The sequence below is a fragment of the Tympanuchus pallidicinctus genome, unplaced genomic scaffold (genome assembly GCF_026119805.1).
Source record: "Tympanuchus pallidicinctus isolate F22 unplaced genomic scaffold, pur_lepc_1.0 scaffold3, whole genome shotgun sequence".
Taxonomy (NCBI): Eukaryota; Metazoa; Chordata; class Aves; order Galliformes; family Phasianidae; genus Tympanuchus; species Tympanuchus pallidicinctus.
The window spans coordinates 81,612,277-81,636,533 of NW_026294747.1; the positions used below are offsets into that span (position 1 = coordinate 81,612,277).

General features: G+C 35.3%; 1 protein-coding gene across 2 annotated transcripts in view; it reads left to right on the top strand.

The window, feature by feature from the left end:
* The window catches only part of VPS50 (VPS50 subunit of EARP/GARPII complex), a 65,781-nt gene that overhangs the window by 19,528 nt on the left and 21,996 nt on the right, over positions 1-24,257 (top strand). For both annotated transcript variants that reach the window (XM_052693236.1, XM_052693237.1), the window contains exons 11-20: positions 838-936; positions 1,981-2,121; positions 3,078-3,213; positions 7,052-7,149; positions 8,224-8,318; positions 8,982-9,080; positions 12,195-12,285; positions 13,297-13,473; positions 20,025-20,143; positions 20,905-21,011. In XM_052693236.1, coding sequence (XP_052549196.1) covers positions 838-936; positions 1,981-2,121; positions 3,078-3,213; positions 7,052-7,149; positions 8,224-8,318; positions 8,982-9,080; positions 12,195-12,285; positions 13,297-13,473; positions 20,025-20,143; positions 20,905-21,011 — 1,162 coding nt within the window. The remainder of the gene's footprint in view (positions 1-837; positions 937-1,980; positions 2,122-3,077; positions 3,214-7,051; positions 7,150-8,223; positions 8,319-8,981; positions 9,081-12,194; positions 12,286-13,296; positions 13,474-20,024; positions 20,144-20,904; positions 21,012-24,257) is intronic.

Genomic DNA, 24,257 nt, shown 5'->3' on the forward strand with positions numbered 1-24,257 from the left:
GCTAATTGTGCCTACATTAAGTGGTAAAGCAATCCAATAAAATATGTGAGGTACTAGAGCAAAGATATGCTCCGTGTATGATAAAGATGCACGATAATTTACTGCTGTGAATTTAGTCCTAAAAAGTTGTGAAAAGTAACCATGAGCAGCATACCAATAGTAGGTTTGGATAAGCTACTTGAGAAATGAGTTCCGCTGGAAACTTTTGAGGTCAGCGAACTGGAAGCTGATGTGTAGGGCCAGCATTAAGCCATAACAAATAAGACTTGAATAGCTGGGGCAGATGCGACTAAGAAGATGAGTTGAATGAATGAAAGTACATGGGAAGTAAAGAATCCTCTGGTTTCTCTTTGCAAGAGTAAACTACATTGTAGTACCCTTAATTGATAAGAACTTTGAAGTCAGAAGATATTAAATCTGTGTAATAGGTTGCAATTCGAGAATAAGAAGTCTATAATTGTATTGTCTGAGCTGAAATGCTTATGAAACTTTTTTTTTTTTTCTTTTTTTTTTTTTTTCTTTTCAGTACTAGGTGTTTCTTAGAAGGGGTAGCAGACCAAGTTAGAAATCCCAACTCCCCCATATTGGGTTCCTAAATCTTTACAAAGTAATGTACTTCTTGCTTGTAACTGTTTTTGGAAACGGTGGAGCCATTTGCCTGGCAGAAATTTCAGATTGAAGCGATGCATTTGGCATTCTAGCACCTGAAAGTAGTCCAGTCTTGTCTGTTTTACATGCATAGTTATTACCAGTTAAATACACTTATTTTCCTCATTTGTTGTTGTTTGATATACTCAGCTTGATGTTTAACATCTTGTTTTGCCTTCCTTTACATAGGAACAACTGGATGTAGCGCTCTCGAAGATATGTAAGAACTTTGATATCAATCATTATACAAAGGTTCAGCAGGCTTACAGGCTGCTTGGGAAAACACAGGTTGGTATTTGTGTTCTGACTAAGTAGTAAAGACTGGTGCTGTAAGAGTGTGAAGATTTGAGTACTGTGATGGAAGTTTCTTCTAATGCCGATCAGACTTGGCTGTATATATTTACAAAGGCTCAGATATATTAATGGTAAATGCTAAAGGTAAATGAAGCAACACTGTAGCACATAAGATTTGGGACATAGTATAATTGTAATAAATCAATATTTCACCTACTTATGTAATGCTTTATGCATTCTTAATTATACCTGGACATGTGAGTGCTATTTTTTTTTTAATATACTGAGCTATGTACAACCTGCACCTTGTTGCGTATACATTCCTGCTTTATATTGTCCTTGAATGTGATCAAAATGAAGATGTGAGGAGGTTGCTGGTTTTTTTTTTTTGTTTTTTTTTGTTTTGGCAACAAGAAATGAAATAAGTTATGAAAGGAGGAAGCTCTGCAGGCAGTTCTCGTCAGTGATCAGTTTTCTTAACACAGTGACGTTAAACGTGGTGGTGCCAGTGTAGCAGTGACATGCCAGCTTAGAGAAGAGATTCCCTCAGGAAGCATTAGTTTCTGACAGTCACATCAGAGTGTCTGTCTCCTGCTAAAGGCAGAACAAGAGCTCCATTCTGTTATGAGTTGGTTTTTTTTTTGTTTTTTTTTCTTTTTTCCTTTTTTAAAGCTTATTCCCAATATTCAGGACAAGGGCTGGCATTTTTAAAATGTTTTTTTAAAAGTAAACTTCATTCTTTGCTTATATTGCAAGGAAGGGTTTGGTTAGGAAAAATGTTTTGATATGACTTACAGGCTTTCTGCCTATAACTTGTTCTCTACATTGTACTCTATTCTAAAAGGAAGAACTCAGTGTACCAAGCAGATAAATGCAGCACTTTAGTTGTGATTTTAGTTTTATTAATTGCAAAGGCATTATTATTCTTTTAGTTGGAAGTGTTTCCAATGGGGGGAAAAAAAAACCAATAATCTCAGCCCATTGTTTTTAGACAAATAGGTCAATGTTTTTTTTTTTTTGCTTTCCCTTTTCTTTCAGACAGCAATGGACCAATTGCACATGCACTTCACTCAAGCTATTCACAACACTGTGTTTCAAGTAGTGCTTGGATATGTGGAGCTTTGTGCAGGAAACACAGACACCAAGTTTCAGAAGTTACAATACAAAGACCTCTGTACAGTATGTAATTCTTGCACAAATATGTACTTTTTAATCTAAAATTTTCCTCCGTTGTAAGTATCCCATATCTAAGTACTCAGTTACAATAGCTATGGGATTGTTTTGATAATTTCTTAATACAAATCATAGCCTAATTGAGAGATTGCTTGTTTTAAACCTAATATTGATTTTGATGGAATTGAATCTTGTTAGTACTTTGTTATTAATGTACACATCACCTGAATAAATGTAGAGAAGTAAACAATAGGGTATGAACAGGAGGCTAACACTTCAAAACTCCTGTATTTTCTTCACAGCAAGCGAGACAAGTGTGACTTTGCATTTCCCACTCAGATGAGCAGTTTTACTCTTCTGTTTACGTAGAGCCATTCTTAAATAAATCCCTTTACCTGAAAATCTCATCTTAGAAATTTCTGCTGCATACTTAACACTTGCACAGATTTGATGCTCTTCACTTAATGAGTATCTTAAATCACAGTTGCCTCTTTGAAGCAAAGTGGGTCAGCGATGTAGGTCAGCTGTCACCTGTGCTATCTGTTTTTACCTGCTTGAGTTATATAGCACTGGATCCAATGGACCATCAGCCAGGATAGCTACTATCTGTCTAATGCTGAAATCTAAATACACTGTTGAAGTGAAGCAGTGGCCATATATTGCAGGGATGGCTGCAGCTGTTTTTCATGATGAGGCATCCTCATCATTAGACTGTACAGCTTCACTTCTGTATTTGCTGTTCAATGAATATGAGAAGGGTGATTATCTCAGTCAATTAAAAAAAAAAAAGGCAATAAAAAATAAACTTTGCACTTTTAGACAATGTTTAATCAACTGACTAACATCAGACATTTGTCAACTCTCCAATACTTTGATATACATCAAGGACTGTGTATGGTTTATTTTGCTTTTGCAAATGATGAATGTTACTGGTAACAGTTTCACAATATTATTTTTCGTAGCATATTACATCAGACAGCTACATTCCATGCCTTGCTGATCTCTGCAAAGCCCTTTGGGAAGTCATGCTCAGCTATTACCGAACGATGCAGTGGCATGAGAATCATGATCAAGATGAGGCAGCAACTGCGTCTTCTGGTAAGAAATAATTCTGGAAACAACTTCTGATACTTGGAAATAACTTTTCTTGTGCTCAATTAATTAATTGTTATTTAGGTACCTTTGTGATCTTGGCTTACCTCAAGGTTATAATTCATAGTGAATTATTCAAAAATTCACTGAATTTTGTAGTCTTCAGCATAACCCGTTTTAAAATAAATATATGTATGTGCCATTACCACAGTTATAACAGTTTTATTTCAAATAGTATTTGTTGTTTGCTCAGAAATCTGCTATGGTAGATGAATATAAAATCTGAGGAGTTTTTCCTTTAATATGAGATGAGCGTGTAATTTCAGATTTTTTGATCAGTGTTGAAATCTTCTCTGCATATTAAACTTAGTGGATTGGGATACTGCACTATGTACTAGGAAAGGGGACTGAATGAATCTGTTGAAAGCAGCAGTTGTAATTTTCAGGAAAAGTAATTTTTTAAATGTTGCTTGTCATCTCTGCTGTTGAAACTTATTGTAAGGTATAGGCACAGCTGACGCTCTTTACACCCTCACAGGAAAAGGCCATATTTTATCATACAGTATTATTCTGTGTTTGTTTTATTGTTGTTCCGGTTTGTGTTTTCAGGATAGAAACACAAAACCTTAATCTGTCTTTTCGTTTCAGTCTTTCTGGGTGTATTTGGCTGGACGTATGTTAATATAAAATATCTAAGAACAGAATTTTTCTCCACCAACTCAAGATGCTTCTTTTTGGCAGAGTGTGACATTCACAGTATTGAGATTTATGCAAAACTCTTACTTATCTGAATCAGGTGGGATTAGTCTTGTCTTTCTGGTCTGCACATAGAAGAAAATGCTTCTGTCAAAGGGCAAGGAATGTAGACTGCTTCTGCATTTACTCTGTCTTGCCTGATTCACATAGAACATGTATTGTTTGCATTAGACTGTAAGTGAAAAGAAAAAAATAAATTAGAATTGGAAGTGAAGAATAAGTGCTGGAAGACTGTGCTTCCTAGAGTGCATTTGTAATTCAGTTTTTCTTTCAAAAATTGGATTTATTACAGATTTTAAGCCTTAAAAAGAATAAAATTTAACTAATATTGTCTTCTTATTTTAAATGTAGAAACAACATTATGTAAATATTTGTAATGTAAATTGTAAGAAGTGTGTGATACAATATAAATACAAGACAGTATTGTTCTTGTATGGAATCTGATGTGTATTTTTAAAAACTTTTTTCAAGTGAAACTTTTCTGCATATTTCAGAATTAAAGTTCAGAGTTGACATGTTTCATTTTGAGATGCTGTTGTGAGGGAAGATTCTGAACTTCTAACTGACACCTTCTCAATAATCTTTACTTTAAAATAAGTTTTGAAAGGCTCATCTTCTTTTGTTTTGATTTTGTCACCTTTGAAGTGTTAAATAAAGCAGATGTTAGGAAGAGCTTATTACAAAGAAATGCTGTAGTAGACTACTTTCTCAGCTCCTTGTGTAACTTTAAAAACAGATCCTCTTAGTTTGATTGCTTTTGGTACTCCAAAAGAAAGAAAGTTATACTACAATACATTTTGAAAGCACCGCTAAACGTAATAAAGCTCTGTATTCAATCACAACTCATTTTAAACGTATTGGTTTAAAAAGGCACTGTGGTGGATTCTGGTATGTTTACTACTGATTCACTAAATCTTCTGTCACTCAATTTTTGAGTTGCTGGAGACTATGTGACTTAGCTGTAACTTACTGTACAGGTGGAATATATTTGAGCTACTGAATCACTTTTTCAAGAGCCCCAGCAATGAGAAAGCATACAAAAGGAAATTTGATAAGTATCATTTAATTTCAGAGGGATTATAAATATCTACCAAATGTCTGTTTTTTTTTTTTTTTTTTTTTTTTTTTTTTCCCTCCTAAAGCTGTTGCTCATGGTGAAGTGATTATTTATTGATTTAATAACTGTAATATGTGCTCAAGCCAGAGAGTTAAATTTCTTTAGGATGTGATGGTGTATCAGAAGGAGCCAAGGAGGCAGTTCACTAAAATTTTGCTGAATATGTTTCTTCAGTTAAACCATATAGTAGAAACAGTAAAGAAAACAGAAAAACAGTAGAAGAAGCAGTCTAACTGATGCATATGTATTGGGCATTTTTTCATTTTTTTAAATTAACTTTTAACTCAAAACTATCCCAGTGTATTTCTTGTGTTGTGCTCATGTCGGCAGTCTTGCATAATATTTTAGATGGATCAAAGTGCTCTTGATAGACTTGAGGCACAAACCGAGCTGTAGAACTTGGAAGTTGGACTTGAGGCATTAATTTCAGAGGTCTTTCTACATTAATCGTGGAGCTCATTCAAAAGAAGTCCCCCATAGATTAGGGAAAGGAGGCTGCACTTCATATAGATAACATCGCTTATTTGTGTTAAGTGACGCCTGTTATAGATGCTAAAATGTGCTTTGTTTTCATAACTTGTAAATGCTTGCCTTCCTGCATTTCTGAGGAAAGAAGTGCATCTGCTTTGTGTTAGTAAATACTCTGCTTATTTCTGTTATGAAGACCGATGTGAGAACTAAAGAGCAAGGTAGAATAGAAAATTCTTTCACCATGTTTTTTTCTATTTGTTTGTTTGGAGCACTTATAGAAGATTCTTGGAAACTGAGGATTCTATTTTTTATGAAGTCATATAGAATGGTTTGGATTGGAATGGATCTTAAACAACAGTGGGCAACACGTTCCAGTTCCTTACCGCCCTTGTAGTAACAAGGTATTGAAGACCAGATCAGTTGAGCCAGAAACAAGGGAGTGAATAGTTTTCCCAGGTACTGAAAACTAGCTAGAGGTTGTAGGAGAGATGGAAAGACAGGTCTGATCTGCTTGGGAATGCTGAAATATTGCAGGTGATCTTAATTCTTCTGTTTTCAACCTCCTGGATGATGGAGTGGAAGGAACACTGTATGCTTAGTAATATTCCAGTGAAGTATTGTATATGGATTACATTTTATTTTTCATATCAAATCACTGAATGGTTTGCATCATTTTTCCACTTGTTGGGAACAGCAGATGAGGTTTTTTTTGTTTCTTGGTTCTATCATAGAAAAAAGTTGTGTAGTTTCACAGAGTCAGAGATTTTGCATGAAACAGGCAGTGACACTATCATCACAGGCTGCAAGATAACCACAACTATATGATAAAAAATAATTACTTAAATTTAAAAAAGGAGAGGGTAAAAATGTATCCTTTCTATTGGAGCAGAGAAGATCACACACAGGAGGAAAGCAGTCTGGAGCTATGGAAATGAACATTTTAGAATTAAATACAATAATTTTAAAGAATGAAAGACATCTAATGAGCTGTTAATGAAATTATTTCATGCATAAGCATGGATTAGTGTGAGAGTGGGGGGAAAAAAAAAGGCATGCTATCTTGTTTACACAGTTCACAGAAAAAGTTTCGGTGATTTCCCCCAGACTTACAGCCAGAATTTACTGAGATAGGAAGTTAGAGATCTTGTTCCTGATACGTTTAATATTATGGTTCTCATCTGCAAAGCTGGAATAACTTAGAGAATCTCAAGGATAAGCAGCTGTTAATTTGTCAACTTTGTATTTGAAAGATCAGTTACTCTCTTATCTTATTTTGATTTTATTGAATGGGTATCTTGCTTACTTAAAAGTATTCAGAAGCTCTCTTTGTCTGTATTAACATACAGTATTTTTATGTGCTTTATTTATTTCTTTTCAGCAATGGAGCTCTCCTGGAGTTTGCATACTTGGGTTGACATAATAATGGCTAAGGCAGAAGTTCTGTTATGGCTGGTACATTTCAAGGCATTTGAAAATGTCTTTAATACCTTCTATCTTCAGTTTCAGATGGCAGCAGTGTGGTTGGAGCTGAGGAGAACAGTTTTGACCGCAGCTATGTGAAAAAGAAATTGGAACATGGGCTTTCACGAATATGGCAGGTATGTTTTTTAATTGTCTTAATGTTTATTGCCCCCACTAAAAATTAGTTATATTTATACATATCTTTTTTAAGGAGAATTTTTTAAATAATCTGCTTTGAGCTAAATATTATAAAAAGCATGGAAATAAAATTTCCATGATTCTGTTACTACTTGGTCATGCTACTTACAAACTCAGTAAAGCTACCAAAGCACAGTAACGTGACTCTCGGCCAGTATCACCTGTTTGCTGCTTCATAGCACAATCTATTTTGTTCTCATTTCCTTTTTTTGTTCTGTTAAAGCAGTCATACTACTGTACGTTTCCCTGCTTGGATAAGGCATCTTAAATTAGTTTGTGACTCCCTCAGTTTTGAACTGGGCATAGCTGATGGTGAAGGGAGTGCTACAAACCATTTAGTAAGTAGGAGCAGTGGGGAATTAAGTTTCCAAGATGTACAAGGAGCCTTATTGGTCTCTTTTTCAATGCATACTATAGCATTCCTGAACTAATGGTTTGGGATATGTTGTGAGAGGTATGGAAATGGAAGAATTTTTTTCTTTTTTCTTTTTTTTTAAAAAAAAGATAAACATGAAATTGAACATGGAAAAACTGGACCTCAGAACTGAAAAATGGTTTTTGATGTCCATTCTGGTGCAAGCAGAACTATGGAGAATGTGAAATCTTGTAAACCTGCCTGGTTTCATAATATTCTTAGCTGGATCATTTTAATACATCACAAGACCCTGAACATGTGATTAAAAAGAAATAATCCTTTTATGTTGCAGAACAGTAATACAAAGCTTGGCTTTTTCAAGTGCTGTGAAGTGTATAGCATTATTATTGTATTGTTGAACTGATTATGTTATTATTTAAGAAAGTCAACAGGAAGTAATTAATGTTTCAGAAAATGGAGTTGTACACTATACCTCAAAAAGAAGCTATAAGTGGAAACAAACCAAAAAGTGCATTAATGTGGCATCCAAGCATTCGTCTTTTTGTCTTTAGTGTACTTAGTAAATAGAACCTCTTATTTTGCTTATAAATTCACTGAGGATTCATTAAATGGTTCTGAAATATTTGTGTTTCTGTAGGATGTTCAGCTGAAAGTGAAAACGTACCTTCTGGGAACAGATCTGTCTAACTTCAAATATGATGACTTCATATTTGTACTTGATGTTATCAGCAGGTATACTGATGTGGTCATAAGGCCTCTTATTGCATGCAGACAAACTTCATCTCTGATACAAAGACAGCACATGGTTAACTAAGGCTGATATTTACATTCTGATGCTAACTTTGATCCTATCTACTAATGCAGAGTTTAAAGAGTGCTCCTCTTTATGTAAGAATCTGCGTACCAGTTTTGTTGCCTGCACCAAGGTTGTATTTGGGAGAGGTAGCATGACTTGCTTTGCTGCTCAAGTAGCCTCTAAGTGTGATAATATTTGAATGTTGACCAGTTTTAAAATTTCAGGAACATAGACCTGACAGTTCTGATTTTTCTAAAACCTTTTAGTGGGCTTCTTGATATAGAGCAGCAAAATATTGCAGTACCATACTTAGTCTGTACATCACTGTACATTGCATTGCTTTCTGTTTTGGCAATAAAACAATGGATTCAGGTTGTGAGCTGTATAGTGGATGTTTTATTTTGCTATTGGCTTGTTATCACTGAGTATGGGATGTAAAGATAGGGTTTGGAGGGAAATGAGACATGGAGTTTTGTGAAATGAGTGAAGGGTTTACGGTGTAACTTCTCTTGAGAAAATGAGTGAGGCTAGAAATTTGGATAGGAACAGCAGTACTAATAAATCAATAAATATTTCTGAACTTTGCTTTATTATTACAGGCTAATGCAAGTTGGAGAAGAGTTTTGTGGCAGTAAGTCTGAAGTTTTGCAAGAATCTATCAGAAAACAAAGCGTTAACTATTTCAAAACATACCACAGGTAAGACTACTCTATGCACTGTGAATGAATGTAATGATATTTATTATCACTGGTTTTAGTTTTAAATGAATTCCAGTGGAATTCCATTGAATAATGTTCCTGCATTGAGATTGATAGGTTTCCACTGATAGTGGAATATGTTTAGTGATGAGAATAGGGCTCTGAATCCTGGAGAAGGAAAGAAGATGGAAAAGCCAGAAGTTTCTGCTATCTGAATAAAGATGAAAAACTGCGTAATGTTTCAGGAGGTGAGAACATGCTTTGGATTTTCTTCTGAATCGTTACGTTTATAGCTATGATTTCGTTTCAGATATTAAATGAAGACCTCTGTTTCAACTGTCTGAAAAGCTAGAACCTTAACCACATGCTCGTTGTCTTGTTAGGAGATTAGTTATAATCTCATGATCAGGAGTCCAACTCTGGCCTCCACACAGCACCTCTGAAAATTCAAACTCTATGTCTGATAGCATTGTCCAAATCCTTCTGGAACTTCAGAAGCTTGAGGCCCTGACCATTTCCCAGGGGAGCCTCTTCCAATCCCTGACTACTTATGATGAAGAACCTTTCCCTAATACCCAACTGGACTCTTCCTTCAGAGCTCCATCCGTTCCCGTAGTCCTGTTTCAGTGATCAGATGACCTCAGCTGCTCCTCATACATGTTTGCTCTCTAGATCCTTCATCATCTTCACAGTTGATTAAGATGCAATGCAACTTTTCTATTTCCTAGAAGCATTTCTGAACTTTGAGCTGAGTTTACTGTACTACTTTAGAAACTGACTTTGTGGCTGTTGATTCTTATGATCAAAACTGTTTGAGAAGAACTGATGGCAACTCTGAGTGAAGCACCCTGAATCTTTTCACCTAGCCTGCTGTATGCTTTATTTTTCAGCATCTCTCTTCTACTCAGAAAAGCTGTTTTGGTCTATCTAAACCTCTTTTATTCATCAGATGTAGCACAATACTCCGCCTAATTAAATAATTATTGTTTGATTGTCGTGGTTTTGATTTTGATGATCTTACAGCTTAGGGAGTAAGAGACTAATTGCTGAATTATCTTCAGACAAAATAAAGATTAAGGACTGAAATATTTAATTACATGAAATTGAAACTATTTAATGAATGAAATTATTTAATGAAATATTTCAAAAAGTGATTACTTCTACATATAACTTGTGTTTTCTTATTAAGGTAGTGCTTCCTGTCATTCTTGTGAGAATAAAAGCAGTATGTGCTGCTGAGATGCATGTTACATTAACTTTTTAATACCTGTTCTTTGCTGTATGGGTATTGTGAAGATTATTGGTTTATGTTTTCATCCTCAAAAGGCAAGGAAGAATTAGCACAAAACAAAAAAAAAAGCATCTCTATTCCACTCTCTATTCATACTCTATAGCACAGCTGTGTCCTTCAGACTGGCTTATATAAAAGCTTTAAATGTCTCAACTTTTCAGATCAAGCTGATGTGGCTTGCAGTCTCTTTATATACTTCAGTGAGGAGAAAAAAAGATAGTGCTTAAACTAAGAATTCATTAATACATAAAAGCTACACAGAACTGAAATGCTCTGAGTCCAGGAGTAATCAGTTCTTTGATTTTGTCATTTAGCATATGTGGCCTCCTACGTGTGGTGGTGTTTTAGAGAACTGGCAACATAGAGAAAATGCTAAAGGAACTGATCATATAATTCATCAAGAGCAGAAAAACAGTGTAATACTAGAGTGCATGAAGCCTTTTATTGGGTAAAAGTTGATTATTCGGAAAAAATTAGAATGGGCTTTTGGCAGCGAATATTAGAAAGGGGATTTTAAATGCAATTTGACTTTTCTTTCTGATGCATTTGTTAAAAGATGCATCCACCAAAGATTTTCAGAGAAAGAATTCATTATGCTTTCTACTTGTACCACTTTCTAGGCTTATTTGCTGGTGAAAAAGCATCTGCTGAAATGCTTTGCCAGTGGCTTCATTCCATCTTTGAAATGATATGAAATATCATGCCATGTACCTTTTAAATGTTTGCTTTTCTATGAATCTCCTTAGCCTTCCTCTCAGAGAATTTTAATCTGAAACTGATTCTGAGAATGTCCATCTGTTGCTTCTGTTGGCTGCGGGAAGGTCTGCAAGCTATGACCACTCAACACCTCTAAAATCAGAGTTGAAATCTGTTTGCATTTAACTGATAAATTGAAGTAGACATGGGAAAATGCAATCATAATTCAACTGATTTCTCATCTTGTCAAGCAAGAAAATTTTAATTGTAGCAGTGATTACAGTTTGTTATTCAAACAATTATATTCCTAGAATATTTTGCTGCCTAATTAGAAACCTAGTGTATAATTTACCAACTGCTGTTCATTAAGTAAAACACTATTCTTTATATTAGGAAGAAGAGAGATAGCAGTATGAGCTCAATAAGCACTCGCTGGTATCTTCCTGCTTATATGGCAAGAAAGGTTTTCCTTGTTAAAAGAATTTCTGCTTATTGTTGAATGGAGGCTCTTAGGATGTTCAGAAGTGTAATAGAAACAATGCAGAGACATAATGGCCTGATTGTATTTTCTTAATACTTTTTCTGTGATAGTACTGAGATTAAGATGTAAAACAAACTATAGCCTAGATAGTTCATTTAATTTTTATTTGATGTCTGTAGATAGTCTAGCTCTTTCCACTTCCATTTATTACATGTTGGCTTCTGTTTGCTCATTGAAAGAAATTACCTGTTTTATGATGGCTCACAAGCAGTTGTGCTGGTGGAGTGTTTGTATGCATTGTGCTGCTTTCTATACAGAGAGAAGTAAGGTACTGGGTGACTGTACAGTCAGTTCCTCTATACTTTATAATGGTCATACTGAGTAATGTCAAAGAAAAATTGCTTCCAAACTTTGGGGTTTGGCATTCTTTGATTATCTCTTTAAAGGTGCCACGAGGCAAACATTGCGTTAGTAGTCACAGTTTTTATGTGATTTGTCACTTGAACGAATGAGTAAGTACTGCCAAGTATGTGTTTTCAAGTGTGACTTCTTGTATGCTTTTTGAAGGCATCTTTCACTGCATAAATTGTCTGTTTTCTGATTTGCTCCTGCTGCCAATTAAAAGTAGTCGTTTGTTATATTTCAGAACCCGTCTTGAAGAACTAAGAATGTTTTTGGAGAATGAGACCTGGGAACTTTGCCCCGTTAAATCAAACTTCAGCATTTTACAGCTTCACGTACGTTCTTTGAATAACACATATGAAGGTGTTGATACTGCAGTATCTAAGAGTGAGAAGTAACATATCTCTAAACTGCCATGAAAATGCTAAGTGACTGCTTTTTAAAAAACATAAATTACATTTCAGGATTTTGGAAACTATAGAATCCAAGGCTTTTAAGGCAGTGACATTTCTGTTTTAGGCAGGTAGCATAATATTAGTCTTTGTTATTTCTTGTGTTTTAATGTGTCATTTATTTGTCAATTTTCCATTTCAAAATCATTTTTCTGAGAAGATGATGCTGAAAAAGAGTGCCTAAAAATAGTTACCCTCCTTAGTGCTCACTAGTTTGGACCTGTTGGGAAAAGTAGGTCATACTGCCTGATTTGAGGAAAAGTATTTTTTCTATGGGGAAGTACCAGCAAAAACATGTAATCGTTGTCCTCACCTGCTGTACTAAAGGGGTTTTGTGTAGTTTAGCATATGTTGGATGAATTTCACCTGTTTGGCCAAACAAATGTGGATGTCTATGATTGAAGCTGTTATTAAAGTGCAAAAGGGATATAGCTGAGTGATGCAAAGGAAAAGGTAATCATTAGAAACTTCTTGTGAAATGGCTTTGAAGATTATAAAAAAATTAACTTATTTTTAAAGATAAAATATTAAAAAAAAATCTGCAATAGTAAATTGCTAGGTAATGTGTGTAAAACAAAACAAACAAAACTAAAACTGCATATTTGGATAAAATTACAGGTTGTTTTTATTTGCTTTTTTTTTTTTTAAATCAGGTGATTTTTTTCCAAAATCAGGTGAAAACTACTTTCAGAATGCAGAAGATGTATCACATATCATAACTAGCAACTGGTAAAGTAGAAACATGAGCACTGTAAGATTGCCAGTGTCAAGGTTAACTTGAGCCAGTATAAAAGAATATTATTATGCTCTCTATTTTCATTAATCTGTAGTCATTATAATAATATTGAAACTGCCCTGTTGTGAATTAAAACTGTACTTTCTTTCTATTAATAGGAATTTAAATTCATGGTTCAGTCACGTTCCCCATCTGTGTCACCTAGTAAGCAGCCTGCTTCAGCAATTTCAGCGACGGTAACTTTATTTGAGCAGTACTGTAATGGAGGAAACCCATTTGAAATTCAGGCTGACAGCAAAGATGATGAGACAGAGGATGTGTTAGCTTCCAATGGGGTATGAAAAAAATTAAATCTAGATCTCATTGAATGCTGTTGTTTTCATGTCATTGATGGCAAAATATCTTAGTGCATGAATTAATAAGCTATCGTACTATTTAAGTTCTTAAGGCACTTTACCCCTATTATACAAGTTACTTAGTTTTTTTTAACAGTGCCAGAAAGCTGGGCAATCCTTTTTTAATCATTTTGGGTTATTTTTCAGCTGGTCAGTATTTTCCCATTGAAGTCAAAAGTTCTGAAAATCTATTAAGATGCATTCCACTTCAAATTAGTACTTTTGCAGGGTTTTTTACAAAGCAATTAGATACAATGATTTACCTTCCTTGTGGAAGTAGTGTTTATTATTTTAGAAAGACTGGCTTTCTGGCTTTGTAGGAAAGAATCATTATGAATTGTTCCTTCTGTTCTATTTGTTAATGCATGCATGCTTTCCAAGGGTTATCTGATGTTTGTTAAAAGCACATTTGTCATTTGAATACTCAGGACACTCACTTTACTTTGTGATCCACTGCTGTGAAATTGCACAATGACTTCTAGCATATATTTTTTTTCTAGTCAACATCTAGTAATTGTCAAATATATTATAATTTATAGTGTAGTAGCATTCTCTTAAATGCTGTAAAAATTTTTTTTGTTGAAAATTTTGCTTCTTTTTATTCTTTTGATAAATAACTTATTTATTTATTTTTGTGACAAGGCTGGGTAGAGCTTAGTTTATTCAGTGTGCCATTCTAATGGCTGCCTGGTTTGCGTCTTTGCCTTTGGTGTTTTCTCTGTGAGATTTGATGTGTATCTCCCATGCCTGGGCATGATGCTATCACTTCTTTCCTGCTCTGTCACTTGCAAACAAGATGCAATTGATTGGTATGAAATATTGTTGCTTTATGCTTAAAAAATATGACAGAGACACAGCTACCTCATTATAGTTGTTATAGTATATAGTATAGTATATGGATAGTTATTCTCCTGTCAATGAGTGGAGCAGAACATCCTGCCTTTTCATTTCAGTATACTGAGAAGAAGTGTATGGTTATCCATGTTAGATTTAAGTATAGATTCCACATAAGCATGAACAGTAGGGAAAATGGCTGTTTACAAGGGTGGATAGTAACAGGACAAGGGGGAATGGTTTTAAACTGAGACAGGGGAGGTTTAGGTCAGATCTTAGGAGGAAGTTTTTCACTCAGAGGGTGGTGAGGCACTGGAACAGGTTGCCCAAGGAGGTTGTGGATTCCCCATCCCTGGAGGCATTCAAGGCCAGGCTGGATGTGGCTCTGGGCAGCCTGGTCTGGTGGTTGGCAACCCTGCACATAGCAGGGGGTTGAAACTCGATGATCATTGTGGTCCTTTTCAACCCAGGCCATTCTATGATTCTATGCTGAGCAAAGATGTGCTCCAGAGAATGCTAAGAACCATAGAATTCTGCAGTGCTATATAGAAACCAGCTCCAAAACAAAGCTTTTGTGGAATCTGAACAGCTGTTTGGTAGGTATTTGTGAAAGGTCATAGTGAAATAATTGTTAATGATAATACAGTACTTTTGAGGTTTGCAGAAATTCAAGCTGCTGCTACTGGGGAGTTGTTTTCTGACTTCAATACATTTGTGAGTAGTTGTGCTTTTTAAAAGATTTTTTTTTCCTGAAGGAAACCTAATACAATTTATTATTATTAGAAACTAGTGACAAGCTTTTGAAAGCTTGAAAGCTTTAAGACAGCTTTCTTGTGAAGGTTCACTTTTAACAAGAAAAGCTATCATGACCTGCATTGTAAGTGCCAGTGAGAAAATACTCAAATGTTTCAAGATAGGCTTTTTTAGGGAGAGGGCTTGTTTTGGTTTTTGGCCACCACTTGCAGGTAGGTAGTTGGAAATATGTGAAATTGTTTTCAAAAGTGATAGTAACATAGCTTCTGGGATTGGTTAACTTCCAGACAGTCCAGACAGTCTCTATAATTAATGCATTGCCTTGTTAGTAGGACACTGCAGTTCTAGAAGGCTGGGGTTGTCTTCATTTCTTAACTTGTAGATATATTAAGGGATTTTTTTCTTTCTGTGGACGTGTGAGAAATCTGTAAGCTTTGCACTTAAGTTAGAACTGATCTGCTCTGTTTTTTTCAGTTGCAACATTTTTTGATCCAGAATCTTTCATCTAACTTCAGTAAAATTTAAATGATGTGAATTTCCCCCATCCTATAGGCTTATGGTTCTATGATTGTGAAATCACCTGAGGAAAGCATTAGATAGCAAATACAGATGAATTCTACATGCAGTTATTGTTAGCTGTGCAGGGACTGCCATGTTCTGTGAAACCAGCAGCTCTTTCCCCTCAGAATCCTGCTTGTCATAGTGGAGGCTTATGAGCTGATTTTTTTCTTGGGGAAGAAAAAGGAAAAGAAGCAGACCACCCCCCACCCCCAAACCATTGTTATTAATTTACATTGTAATTTAATTGTCCATGAAATTTTCTGTTATCTGTTGTGTTATTACTACAGTGAGTTGATGAATTCTGCTGTCCAGTCATCCTGAGTGGAAAAATTCTTTTTTTATTCTGAACTTGTCTCTATCTGTTGAACAAATCTCAGTATTTAAAGGCTGCTATATACTGATTGTTTACTGCTGTCTATTTTTTGAAGGTGCACGAGGCTTAGTCCTAGCCAGAGCTAAAGATCCTTAAATCAGTGACTGTTAGCTTATCAACAATGGCATCTTCTTTGCTTTGCATGCAGATGCTGCTGCAAACATATCCTATCAGGACAATCCATGCAGGGACAGGCCTGGGGTAATCCAGGGCCAGGGAGATGCACGCTGTGCTGCCAGGACTGGCTGCTTCAGTGGCTCAGTGCAGCAGGCTGTGCTTGTAGTGAGTCAGGCTAGAGGGAGTCGTCAGTCCAGGAATCAGCAGTAGGTTAATGTGTCACAAGCACTGCAGAATCTGTTCTGTGGTTTCCCTGCCTTGAATTTGACCCGTGTCCCATTTGGTAGGCTTGAGCACTACAGGGGACTTCAGAGCTGCCTGCAGCGGTGTCTTTTTCTAAGCTGTATGCCAATTTAGTGTTCTTTGCTTGTGAAACATTAATATATTTTAAATTGATAAAATCTGAATTTTTGTCTGGTGAAGAACTGTAATGAATTTTGGCTCTCCTTTAACACCAGAGGGACAGAACGTTCTGTGTGGAAAAAGTAAACTACCAATTACATGATTTCTCTTTTATTTTTCTTGTGAGGTCTAGGTTATATTTACAGCCATTCATACAATAATTTTGCTAACCTGAGTGTGATGTTATTGGGAGAACTCTGGAATAGTTTAGGACTAACATATATTTTTGAAGTAAAATTTAAAATTATATGCTGTTTGCCTAATGTGATTTATAAGTGATTAGGGACAGTGATGCTTCTGATTTTTCTTCACTTGTGGAAATCTTTTGGGGTGAGTGTACCCTTTATTTAACTAACTTCTTTCAGTATAGAGAAATGTTAAGTAATGCTTAATGCAGAACTATACTGAGAGTGCAAATGACAGTGTTTAACGGTACTAAAAAGACACACGATTTCAATCATTGTATTTTACCTCACAGTCATTGAAGGATGAAATCTTTACTAAAATCTTTGCAAAGGAAGTGTTATTCACATTTAGATAGACAGATGAGGTGTAGAATAGGTTAGCTGGTACTAGAACCGAGGCTTCTGGTCACCTTGCTAGTGTACTCTTCTGGTGACTATCCTCTGTTTCTCTTTCATTAGCAGTTAAACTAGAAATTATTTCATGTGGAGATTGCAGAATTTTGTTTCCGAAGAATGCAGTTATGTTTCCTGATATCTAGAGAAATGGCATGACAAGGCTGTGAACAACTGACTTCTCAGTGATCTGCAGGATGTTAAGAATTGTCAGTGTCTCATTTGAGAATATTTATATTTTTTTCTTATTTCAGTTCTGGACAACTGAATGGGCCTTAGGGTCCAGTCACCTCTTTTTTTGTTTTCTCATCCTGAACTTCAGTGAGACATTTTATGCCTATTTTCTGTAGCTCCCTAACACATTTTGCTTGTGATACAGGTAACTTTAGTTTGGTAACACTCTTCAGTTTCAGTTAATCTTATTACAGTCCTATGTGTTAGTTTACATTGACTACCTAAACACTTGATAATTGCAGTGGTAATTGCTAGTAGCCACAATAAATTATTTAGCACTTTGAGATGTTATTGCAGACTGTATTTATTGAAAATATGTTCTAGAAGGTCTCTAATTTGTGATTGTGAGTTAATTATCTGCATTTTAAATCATGCAGGATTTTTACCTTGTAAATAAATTTTCCAACTTATTAATAGGTTTAGATTGAGGAGATTAGAGAAGTATTTTCCATGTTTAAAAAAAATTATTTTTTCAAAACGTTCTTATTCAATTAAGGGAGCTAACAATTTATAGTGAGCATATAATTTCACTATCACTGGATTTTAATTGAGGTGGAGCACATTATTTATTAATGCATAGTAAGTGACTGTAATTTTCCAGGTTAATTTTTCAGTCAATTTAGTTAAAATATGACTTTGTCAAGCCTGAAGTCAGTGCCTTTAATTATAGCTTTCATTTATCTGCAGTGTTCATGAGGCAGAAACTTAGCGTATGAATACTACTGATCAGTCTGCTCCCCACATGTATGTTTGGGTTTTTTTTGTCTCAACTATTTTTGCTTTGAATTTGTCCTGTGGGCTTTCCGCTTTTTCAATATACTGCTTGCGTTGTGCTATGCTTTAAAAACATTCATACCTTGGAGCTGTAGCAAAATTGCCAACCATAACTGAAAAATACATTTTCTAGTGTATTTTAGATGGTTGGAAGACTGACATTCCCTAAATGTACCTTCATCAGTTTTCCTTTCTGGAAAGAACCATTTCTTAAAGTTCCCAGAACCAGACTGTCTTTGCAATGTGGGTCATTTTTTTTTTTTTTTTTTTTTTTTACTTCCTGGACAAAATGGCTTCAGAGCACAGCCTACATTAAGAAAAAGTTTAAAGTAAAAGTATTGTCTGTCTTCAGCTGAAAATGCATTTCTGGAGCCTGGTACATAGCTTTAATGCCATGTAAGAGTTCAGGAAAATGGGTTACATCCGTAGGGCATCAAGTGTAATTTTTCCTTTAATGTTTTGTGGATTAAGAAATTAACCTAAAAAGAGGTAAATACATAACTTTACCTCTTTATTATGAAGTGTTTGAAGCAGCTCTACTGCAGAGCAACCAGGAATACTTGAAAAAAAAATCTACCTTTAAATATTACTCTGAGTGGAAAAAAAAAGATTGCAAATGTCAGATGTTTTTACCAAAAATAATCCTAACTGTATAATACATCTTAATGTATGTGTGGTTTCATAACTATAAAAAGCACTTATTGTATATTTCAATTTCTGGGTAGTATTTGTCCATATAACTTGTAATCAAGCAATAACAATATATGTGTAGTGTGGAAACCCTATACTATATTATGTGTGCTGCAGCTTGCGTTGGTCCTGTTTTCACTCATCAGTTCTGAGGTCCAAACCTTCTATCCTTACATTGAACAGAAGTTTCTTGTAAGCTTTGAAATGCAATGGAACAACTGAACAGAAGAAAACAATTTCAAAAAATTAAAAATGTCTGAGTTTTTGGAAGCAACAGTTGTGTCTGTAGCTACATAAGGTTATTTTTCAGATGTTGCAAGTTCACACTGGTCTTCTGTGAGAGGGCAGTTAGAGCAGGCTTCCTCGTGAGGTGGTTGGTGCTCCAGGTTTGTCAGTGCTCAAGAGGTATTTGGATAATGCCCTCAATAACGTGCTATAATTTTGGTTAGCCCTATTGTTGTCAGGATTGGACTCAAAGTTGTTGGACTCAATGATCTTTGAAGGTCCCTTCCAACAGAACTAGTCTTGTTCTGTTCTCTTCTTTCTTCTTTCTTTCTTTCTCTCTCTTCTTCTCTTTCTCTTATCTCTCAAGGCAGTATACAGGGATAATTTAGTTATATATTCATGTTTTTCATAAGGTTATTCTGGTCAGTGTTGTGGGATCTGTGTGAAATGATGCGTATGGTGCATGAGGCTACAAACAACCACTAATCAAGTCTTATAATAGGGAGAACAGACCCTTTTTCTGTATTCCCTATTGATTTGTTCCAGTAATACAGCCAAGTTATATCACCACAGTGTTACTTAGAATATTATACTGTATTGTGGGGTGGTTTTGTTTGTTTAATTTGTTTGTTTTGTGCATAAGCTAAGACTTAACAAGAGTGGCTGCAGAAGTCTGTTTTCCTGCATGCTCTGCAGTTTTTGCTTGCTTGGTGTACACTGTGAACTTTATGTGTAGAAAAAGATACTCCTACATACAAAGTTACTGTTCTGCCTGTTGGTGTAGATAGAACAGCATGCAGGTGGAGGGAGTAGATACAGGAAAACAAAAAACAAAAAACAAAAAAAACCAGAAAAATACAGAAGAAAAAAAAAAGCCAAACAAAAAATAACTGTTACTGTTATTAGAGCAGCCATGAGAAATACTTGCATTTATGTTTGTTTGTTTACAGTATGAATCTGATGAACAAGAAAAAAGTGCCTATCAAGAGTATGATAGTGACAGCGACGTTCCTGAAGAGTTGAAAAGAGACTATGTAGATGAGCAGACAGGAGATGCCCCGATGAAGAGGTCAGTATGCTCAGTCTTATTTACATGTGTTTAATCTCAGTACTGTAATTTATTCTTGATTCAGTCTCTACAGTAATTGAATGATGATCAAATAATCTTTACCCGCACAGTGTGAAAGGCTCTGCATTTAGAATTCCAGGATGGGGAGGAACTTTAAACTGTTCACTGTTATTGCAAAAAGAAACTTTGGGAAGCAAGATTTTGAAGGAAGATAAAGGCTCTCTGAAGAGGTTGTGAAAAAGCAAGCATTAGGCATTTTTCTACAACTGCTGTTATATATGTGTAATTTTTGTTGCATCAATGGGATCTTTTTGCAAACAAATGACTTGAGAGTTGTATTTGTACAAAATAGTAATCTTGTAGAAATTTCAGATAAACAAACCAAAAACTGAACAAAAGCACTGTACCGAGTAGATTTCTATTCAGCCTTTATGAAGCAAGCTCACCTTATTTGTATGGAAAGGGTTTCAGAAGTACTAGAAGGGCACTGCTTGGGTCAAAAGAGAGGAATTTTTTTTAATTACAAAGTCATTCTAGAATAAAATATTACCGTGGTCTCATCAGACATTGCAAACTACGTCATTTCAATGAAACTCTAGAGATATTGATAAAGATTAATTTGTGGGGAAAAAATGCAGTCAGTGAAATTGTATTACTTTGCATTACGGCTGTGTACTGTGGTATTGTGATATGATGAACTTTTGGATGAATATTATTTTGAGGTGTTTTTTCTTTTTTCTTTTTTTTTTTTTTCTCCTTAGTGTTTCTCGAGAAACTCTGAGGAGCAAAAAGAAATCGGATTATAGCCTCAATAAAGGGAATGCACCTATCCTGACAAACACTACACTCAATGTAGTAAGGCTTGTTGGTATGTTGAACAATTGTTGGAATTTGTGTTTTTTATTTTAATACAAACCTGTGGATTCTAGCAAATATATTCAGTGAATTTTAAAACACTTTAAAAACACGAAGTTGGACACCATTTCCACTTTTCAGTGTGTGGTAGTTTGGATGAGGTCTCAGTGGATTGTCTCATGGTGTATTGCAGTTTCCTGCTCTCCAGTGGCATTGCCTCCCTTTGGATTTCTCACATCTTCCTTTTACTGGCAGTTCAGTCATTCTGTAATGCACCTTATGCAGCCAGCAGGTCCTGCACTTTACAATTTTTTTCCAAGGGATGAGCCTCTAGTTTATTACAGAAAGATACATGTTTTAAATTAATTGATCCTTAAATGCATGGCTTTACATTTTGTACTACTGAATTTCATTAGATTCTTTCTACAGCAGTCATCAAAGTTCTCTGGTTCCTCCTGTACATTATGCCAATCCCTTTCTGTTTTGATGGTACCTCCTTATTTTTTTCCATTATCATACTCTTTATTTTTGTGCCAGAGTCATTCATGAGGATTTGTAAGAAGAGTTGTTGGAAACTCCACTAGTAGCTTTTCCAGATACTTCCCTTTTCATCACACTCTGTTCTGCCTTCTCTTTTACTGAACAGTTGACTAAATCCCAGATGGGTAAAATGTACTGCGTTCTTTGTCTAGAAAAGCAAAGCACATTTGTATCAAGAATATTTGTCTTAATTTGATGTAGTTCACATCTGGTAGATCCATGAGTTGTTTTATGAATTTTGCCCCATATAAAACATAAAGGTAAGCATGGTATTGTTCGCCTGATTTAGCTGAGCATTGTATGTCTGTTAGTATGAGATCTAGCTTCGATCCAGTCCCTTGGATTCTCCTCTGGTGGGCAGGGATGCCATGGAATGTGCCCGTCTTTTAACAAATGTCTCTGCTAATGCCATTGAAGGTTTCAGTTCATCTCGTGCTGTCTTTGGATTTTGGCTAGGAAAATGCCATGGTACATGACACTGTTCAGTTTCAAGGAGTGTAACTGATGGGTATTTAGGATTCTTTCATTATCAATTGAGTAGAGTAGACAGCTCCAGAAGGTATAGGTATGTCATATGCATCAGAAAGCCTGTACTTAAAGTTTTGGCCCTTAAAAACAAGGCTATAATTTCAGAGATATTTGTTTTGGTGGCAGTAAATGCAAGTAGCTTTTGTCCCTGCTACATATTGTCAATGACATGCCTGCTTCCTATATGTTTTCATTAGTGTGGCTTTTAGTATATCTGTCTAGATCAGCTTCTCCCTTTTAGTTAAAAATAAATCATAAGGGAAAGCAAGTTAATACAGGAGATTTGCAGTGAGATTACGATGGAATTTTAAATTACCCACTCAAGTAGAAGAAATTGTTGTTTGTGTTGTGCAAGTAGTAGTACTCGCTGAAAGAGTATGATGCTGCTCGTAATAATTTTGAGCTATTTCTGGGGTCTATGTTGTAAGGAGGCTAGATGAATAAAAGTGTGATTTACTATATATTTAATATAAATAGTTTATATGAGTTGCTATGTATAGCTGAAGTGGGAGGTCATATAGTTGTTGAATTTGAATTTCAAGTTTACAGTTCAGTTTATTTGTTTTTCCATTAGGTTAATAAATGAGGTAGTTATTTCTCAGTTTGTTTCTAGTATAACGTGATAATTAGATTAATTTGATAGGAAAAAAATAACCCTATAAGCTCTTGCCTGTTGACTTAAAACTTGAAGGGAGAATGAACTCATGATAAATTGTTATGGAATATTGAGACCTAGGGTCAGTGCATCAACAAGAACATTTGCCATTGTGAGCACTGATTTTTTTTTTTTTTTTTTTTTATTAATGTCACCCATACATAAGAAATGGGTTGGGTTTGTCTGATGCCTTCTTTTTTGCGTCATTGTTACTTCTCCCATGGATAGTTTTTTATGAAGTAACTCTTAGATTTGGCTTGCTTTAAAGCTTGTTATCTTTGGAGAAAATAATAGTGGTGGTGACAAATCTCACAGCTGAAAACTTTTTGCTGAAGAAGTGAATGGACATGTAGCATAGGACTTCATGAGCCTTTTAGCCTCTTATGTATGTCATAGCAAGCTGCATGTTTGGAATTCAGACACTCAACTAGAATTTATTTTATAATAACCATAGATACACTGAAACTCTCATAAATATATGGAGGTAGTGTATTTTGTTCACTTTTTTTGGTTTTAATGATCAGATATATGTAGATCAGTCCAATAGAAAAAACTGCTGTCTTGAAGGACAGAATAATTGCTGGAAATGCTGAACGCTTCCAGAAAAGCCCCAAGCAAACAACAAACTAACATACAACAACAATAACAAAAAAAAAAACCACCCTGGCAAATGTTCAGGAGATTTGGCCATTATGAATTGTTTATAGAAAGTAGAGCTACTTTGACTTACATAAACTCAAAGTGGTGTTTACAAGTATTTCTGGAAATTTCTGGTGTGGCTGTTAGTGCTGTTCGGGAATTTTCTTTTACATGTTTTTCACCCAAACCATGAACTTTACTGCAAGTAGGTAACAATGTATAGAGGTTAAAATTTGGCATCCTCTTAGAGAAACTAAGGAGGAAATGTTCTTGGAACGCTTTTGTGTAAAGATGCTGAGTGATGTAGTAATAGAGAAATGTTCTTGGCTACAGAAGATTTTTATAGGGACAGTGCTTGGGCAGTGCATAGCCCTTTGGAAAAGTGTAGGACACAGCCCAAGAGACTACCTTGCATGTTTATGCCAGCCACACAGATATTTGGAAATCTAACTGTCCTGAAAGTGACACATCACCCATTATTATGCATAGGTTGCAGGCAAGTTTGAGAACTGTGTTTACCTCAAAATCAGTGGAAAAAATCAGCCCGTAGCAATAAAAATATTCAGACACACATGAAGATGGCAGCTACTTTGATAGCGTATCATCCTTTCCAGACATTCATAAATTTCCATGTAGACTCTGCTGAAATTAATTGCATTTGTTGTTCCCTTTTGGAAAACAGATGGAACATTTTAGGTCTGCATTTCAGTTTATTCTTAATGCTGTAGGTCAAAACATTGATAACTAAGAGTGGAATTAACACCTGGGTTAACCTGCCAAATTGTTAGATACTGTAACTCTTGTCAAATCTCCAAAAATAATGAAATATATTCTTGAGTGTGTTGGCAAACTGGGGCACAGTTGTGTAATATTCAGGCAGGTTGTTTAGGCTAGATA